This window comes from Anser brachyrhynchus (genome assembly GCF_964034855.1).
Source record: "Anser brachyrhynchus genome assembly, chromosome: 1".
Taxonomy (NCBI): domain Eukaryota; kingdom Metazoa; phylum Chordata; class Aves; order Anseriformes; family Anatidae; genus Anser; species Anser brachyrhynchus.
The window spans coordinates 166772731-166779199 of record NC_137694.1 but is presented as its reverse complement, the minus strand read 5'-3'; the positions used below and the strand labels follow the sequence as shown (position 1 = coordinate 166779199).

Genomic DNA, 6469 nt, shown 5'->3' with positions numbered 1-6469 from the left:
TTAAAGTGCCCTATTTTGTAAATACAAAGTTTCAGGAGTGAAAACACTTAAGAACTTCCATTATTCTCAGTAACAGAGAGCAGACTTGGAGTTTCATCCACTCAGAAGCCATGTATGAGTGGGTTCATGTTCTAATAACATGAAACATTTACTTGTCCCCTGAAGAGGCTCCTACTTGCGTTTTACAGACCCTCATGGCCATATCAGCCATAATGCCGTTAACGATCACCTTCATATATTTTGGTAGCCACAAAGCACAAACTACAGATTAAACATACTCAGAGTAGATTCATCTTCCAAACCAATCTTGATTTGACATGCAAATTTCCCACTGCTCTGCACTGTAACAGATTCTTAAAGTTGTCAGCTGACCAAAGATGGCTGTACATTAAATTACAGCATTAGATACTTTATTTCTGCTCCCTTTCATAAAATTATTAGCCTGGCGCTGGTGGCAAAAGCAGCAGCCTCTCTCCTCCCACCTCTCTGTGCAAAGATTTCTGTGCAACCTTCCCCTCACGCTGTCACAAGCATGGGTACAATCGCAAGGTGAGCCAGATCGGGGAATTAGGCTGGATTACAACAAACCATTTTTGCCAAGTTAATTTTAACCCAGCATGAGTCTCTAATCTGTTACTGCAAGAGACTATATAAATAATTATGTAAACATGGTGCGGGCAACAAGCATAGCAACCAAACCATCTTCTTTGGCGACCAAAGTTTTTGTAACACCACGGCCAGCATTACAGGAGGATATGCAAAACACTGCTAGCGCCGTTTCAAAGCCAATTACTCCATCCTACTCACCACGTGATATTCATTGTTTTCAGGTGACAGCTAGCACAAACACCTTGCAAATGTGAAATTAATCTTACGTGCAACTTTTAAACATTCTTCACAATGCCTCACTTCCTCTTCTGTGCACAAGCATTCTAATACAGCTCTCTAGTTCTTCATAAACATTTAAGTCAGTGTTTGGAATAAAAGGGCTCAATGAGGCATTGATCACACTATTAAGTGCAGAGCACAATTTTGCAGACATGAAGCAAGAATTCTATGTCAACATATCGCAAGCAGGTTGTACTATCACCCTTCAAAGCAGAGAGCCTTAGAGCACAGGAAAATGTTAGTAATGTCTCACAATTTCTTTTTAAAGACCACCAGGTAGCTGAAATTCTCAAATCTTAAACTGGAATGTTTTGACATTGCTATGGAAAAGGGTGGAGATGATGAGTAGTGCGTTGGCTGCCATCAGTCTGATAAAAGAGATGTTAGGGGTCAGTATCAAGAGATGGTGAGCAACACCTGGTTATTAAACATTAAACCTCTTAAAATTCCTGCTATCCAGGCTGACTGTATTCACCATAATTAATTAGCTGGCATTCACCTGCCTAATACCTTAACACAATCTGTTTCCCCTGTACAGAGGATTCTGGCTTCTGTGATTTACTGCAAGATTATAAAACGTAGCCAAGACAAGTGACTAACTCTAGTCTTCAAAACTGAAGATACACAGCAACTTTTGAATGTCATCATTTCTCTTTTAATTGTCATTCTCATAGTAACCTGTTAGTTGGAAACAGACTCAAAATGAATGCAATTTATGGTATCTTGGAGTCAAAATTAATACATTAAAAATATTGAAATTTACACCCACTTAAAGCTAGTATTTTCTACAACAGTAAGTAGAAGAGATACCAGTTGAATTATGCTGAAACCAAAAACCATTGAGGACAAAAGCTCAAAACTACAGCTTTAAATAGTACAGGCATATCAAGGTAAAAATTCAGATTAGATATCTGAACAATCACATCTGATTAAAGCTTAACACAGATTTCTTCACGTTTAGCACTTGCAGTCCCAAGATTAAATGCTCAAAAGTTGGAAAAAAAGACGTAAAGGAAAAAGGCATGAGTGCTGGGCTAAGGAAGAACAAGGGTAAGAAAACTTACAGGTACTATGTATATATATAAATACTATACATATACATGTATATACATACTTTATTATAAATATATATAGTGCGTATATATACACACAGTATGTATACGTCATATATATACACGCATATATGTTATATATACACATATAAAAATATATACATTTGTAAAAAGGTATAGCTTCCCTGTCATACGATCTGAAGAGAACTCAGAAATTGCAAAGATGTCAAATGCCAGTGTTAGAGAGCACACGTTCCTGGCACTTGCCAAGAGCACATTGGGAAGATTACGTTATTCTTTAAGTTTCTTACACTATTACACACTCCCATACGCAGCCTTTTGTGGGGGAAGTGACCCCTGCTGTTCAAGCCGGGCAGAAAACCAAACAAAACCCAGAAAACACCCAAGGATGCCAAGCACCTCGTGCTGTGCAGCCATTTACCAACTCAACACCGACTGAAGGGTCTTCCTTCCTGCCGCCAGGCCACCCCCACCACGCCTTATCACGGCTCACGGCCCCGTTTCCGTGCCATCCACGACCCCAACCACCTCCAGAGGGGCACAGCGGGGAGCACCGGGGCAGCAGCAGGAGGGTGCCCATGCCAGCACCACCCCTCGCCCCCCTCCCGTAAGGCAGCCGCCTCCTCCTCCTCCTCAGGGCCCCGGCGGCGCCCCATTTCTTCTCCCTCATCTTTCCGCGGGCAGCGACGTCCGAAACGAACAAAAAAATAGGATGGTGAAAGGCTGCTCTGACACACGGCCCCGCCGGCAGGACGGGCAGGTGCCGCGCGAGGCTGGCAGCCCGTGGGCTGGTTCAGCCCGTGACAGCCGCACGGCCAGCCCCGGCGGGGTCCCGTTATCCCGTACCGGCCCCGGATTGCAGCACGGGGCCGAGCCATCGCCCTGCTGCCGGGCGGCCCGGGGCTCGGATCGCCCCCGTTGGCGAAAAGGGCGTCATCTCGCCCCAAACCTCGCTGGGGGAGGGGAGGCGGGCACAGGTAGCCGTGCCCCGGCCTCGGGGAGGGGGGGGGGGGGGGGGGGGGGGGCGGCGGAGCCCCCCGCCCGGTGATGGGCGCAGGGCCGGGATGGGCGCTCGTTACCTGCCCGGGTGGCTCCCCAGCTCCCGGTCGCTCAGCGCCGCCGTGTAAATCTTCCGGTATCTGTCGGCCAGGGCCTTCCCCGAGAGCAGCAGCTGGTAGCGGCCCCGGCAGCCCACCGACGGCGGCGCCAGGGCGCCCAGCCCGCCGGCCGAGCCCTCCTCGGGCCCCATGGGCGCGGAGCCGCCCGAGAGGAAGAAGAAGCCGCCCTCGGCCCCGGTGCAGGCGGCGGCTCCCGCAGAGGAGGCGGCGGCGGCAGCGCTCATCCCCCTCCCCGCCCGCCCCCTGGTGGCTGCGCTGCCTCCCGGCCGGGCGCGGGCACGGACACGGCCGCAGGCGGCTCCCGCTGCCTTCACCGCCGGGGCCCGGCCATGGCGAGGCCGCCAAAGCCGCCCCGCGGGCTGCTCATCCGCCGGGGACGGGGCTGCGGGGACGCCGCCGCTCCTCCCCTCGGCGGCGGAGGGGAGCCAAACGCCCGCCCGAGCTCCGGCCGGGACCGTGCACCTCGGGGCCGGCGCCGGCCCGGCCGCCCGCTTCGCTTCCTCCTCCCGCTACCGGGGGGCGGAGGCCGGCGGCCGCCGCTTCCCCTCCGGAGTTTCTCCTCCGCGCCGCCGCCCTCGCCGCGCAGCCGCCCCGGCCCCACCTCCGCCTCCCTCCTTCCCGGCCGGGGCCGGGCCGGGCGCATGCGCGGCTCGGCGCCGCCCGTTCCTTCCCCCCCTCCATTACGGCGCCGAGCCGCCGGCCCTCAGAGGCCTCGGGGCTCCCCCGCGGAGCCCCAGCCCCGCTCCCGCCCCTTCTATACGGAGGGAAAGGTCGTTTGGAGTCAGCCCCCGGTCCCCCGAGGGGAGGGTCGCCGCCATCCCCCCTCAGGCAGCGTGGTGGCCAGAGCAACAGTGGCGGCTGAGCCGTGAGGTGGCAGCGCCCCGCCGCCCGGGGCTGTGCTCTGTAACGCTGTCACGAGCAGCAGTGCCCTCTCCACGCAGAAACACGGCCCCCGAAATGGGGTTGCCACGTTGGGCCTAGGTTTCCTCAGATGTTCCTCACAGGCCCCACGATGCTTCATCTGCCTTTAGAGGATAGGAGAGGCAGTGCAGTGGGCAGCCTTGCAGTGTGCTCCTTCTGTATTACCTCATTTCATCCTCCTCCTTGCCTTCCTTTCTCCTTAAAGTTTCACTGATCTGTTGTGAGTTTAGCCCTGCAGTTTTGGCACACTCCTTACAGCTTTACCCAGCTGAGGGCTTCAGGTGTACACCTCAGAGTACATGCTGTAAAAATAAAATAAAAAAGGAAAAAAAAATCCTCCTAAAATAAGACTGCATGCAAAATACATCTTAATCTAAGTCTGCCAAAAACTGTCACCCAAACAAGATGTATGCTGTCATTTATTATTATTTTCCCAAATGAAGGCCTAAAAAAAGCCTGTAATTCTGCTGATACTGAATACATCAGCATATACGTATTTGCAAACAACTTCCTGCGTAACAGCAAATGCAAGTCAATATGCGACTGTAATCTTTCTTAAGCTTGTGTATAACTCCCCAACACTTATGTATCCATGCCAAATTTCAAGCACTTTCTACAGAGAACTAGAGATATCAAAGATAATAAATTATACAGGTTTTCTTAGGGATAGCTCTCACAGTCAGAGAAAGATAGCCAGATTAGTGCCATCACTGAGAAAAAAGAGTGCTTTCTGAATGTAGAGGCAGAGACCATCCAAGAAGTACTTGAAATACTAACTACATAAAAAGCTTTCAAGTATAATTCTTATGCTGTAACGTGTTTGAGGAAAAAAAAAAAAGGAAAAGGATAATCCAGCAATGAGAGAAGGAACCACAGTGAGATAAGCACCATGTCTTACGGTGCTAACCACCACCAAATTGCATTCCCTCTAGAAATCATAATAATAATGCTTTCTAGTTCCTCTTTTAGAAACTACCTAAAATCATTCCTAGAGGCAAGAATATAGCAGAAGACAAGGGACCCAGCCACCCCCAGCACCTTTCAGCTCATTTGGATGTTTTGTTTCAACAGCTGCTAGTTTTCCTTCACCAATTACACACCCCCTGACAAATGCACTCCCTTCTGGTGTAACATTGCCTGTCATGTCTCTGCACTAATGCTGTTGTAGCCATCTTAATACGTGTGCTATAAAAGCAAAGTTCTGGCAAAGTTTTATGAAAGTGATGCAATTTATTGCAATTCTTGCGTATTGCTCCACGCTGTAGAAGTTGTCTGGGCTTGTGTTGTAGAGAGCCACATGCGGCATCGCGAACTTTGTTCTCCCCAAGCTGCAACTACTAATACTCTGCATCTCTTTATATGCATCTCTTTATCTCATGTTGTTTTGCCCTTTTTTTTTTTATCTCACCAATTATCCACAGTGCACAGTCCTCCTCCCATAAGCTTCAGCCTAGGATGAGCTGTAATATTTGGCAACAACCAACAGCACAACTGAGGACCCCAGGCACCAGCTGGAAAGCAGCTCTGCAGAAAAGGACCTGGGGGTCCCGGTGGACACCAAATTGAACATGGGCCAGCAGTGTGCCTTTGCTGCAAAGAATGCTAATGGTATCCTGGGCTGCATCCGGCAAATTTTTGCCAGCAGGTCACAGGAGCTGATCCTTCCCCTCTACCCTGTACTGGTGGGGCCATACCTGGAGTACTGGGTCCAGTTCTGGGCTCCCCGGTACTAGAGAGACCTGGGCATACTGCATACTTCTGCAGTTAGTGTAAGCGTGTACGGGTTCAAATTTGTGCCCGGGGGGGGGGGGGGGATAACAGTTTTGGAGAATCAGTTTGCACCAGATTAGCCCTTTGTTTTATGTAGCTGCAGAGCTTTTTATCTAACAGGAGATGCTTAGAAGACAGATTTATTATGTCATCAAAACAGTCCCAGTCAACTAAAAGCTGTCATTTTTTGGTAGTTCTACTCTGCAACCAGAGCATATCTTACTTCTGACAATACTCTTTTCCTTTTTGGCAACATCTACTTGCTGTTATTGAATGAAGCACTTTGCCAGTCAGTCTCTCCCTCTAACTTTAAGGTGGGGTTTTCAGCAGTTGCTTTCATGCACTTGGCAGCTTCATAAGTAGGTTTTAGCAGAACAAATTGTTCAGAAGTCATCCAGAATCAGAGTCTGACGGTTTGTCTTGTTCACTATCACTGCTCACATGAACATTGTATTGGCATGGGTTTCAACACAGCATTACAATAATTTCTAACAGGTAATTCTAAAGCTCCCATACGTACATGACTGGATGTAAAGGGGAAAGTTCTACAATTTCATAATCCTTTTCAGTTTTTAATGATATTTCTAGGCCTTAATTTTTTAAGCTTTCAAACTGATACAAACCAATATAGTAATCTCTTCACAAGCAAAGAATACAGAATAAGATAACATCAAAATATGTAAACTAGGCCCTTTGCAT

The 6469-nt window shown here is 49.2% G+C and overlaps 1 protein-coding gene across 23 annotated transcripts in view; it reads right to left on the bottom strand.

The window, feature by feature from the left end:
* MYCBP2 (MYC binding protein 2) overlaps window positions 1-3695 on the bottom strand; it is a 198143-nt gene extending 194448 nt beyond the window's left edge. For all 23 annotated transcript variants that reach the window (XM_080576146.1, XM_080576157.1, XM_080576166.1 and 20 more), the window contains exon 1: window positions 3041-3695. In XM_080576146.1, coding sequence (XP_080432272.1) covers window positions 3041-3303 — 263 coding nt within the window. In that variant the 5' untranslated portion in view covers window positions 3304-3695. The remainder of the gene's footprint in view (window positions 1-3040) is intronic.
* Between the last annotated feature and the right edge of the window lie 2774 nt (window positions 3696-6469).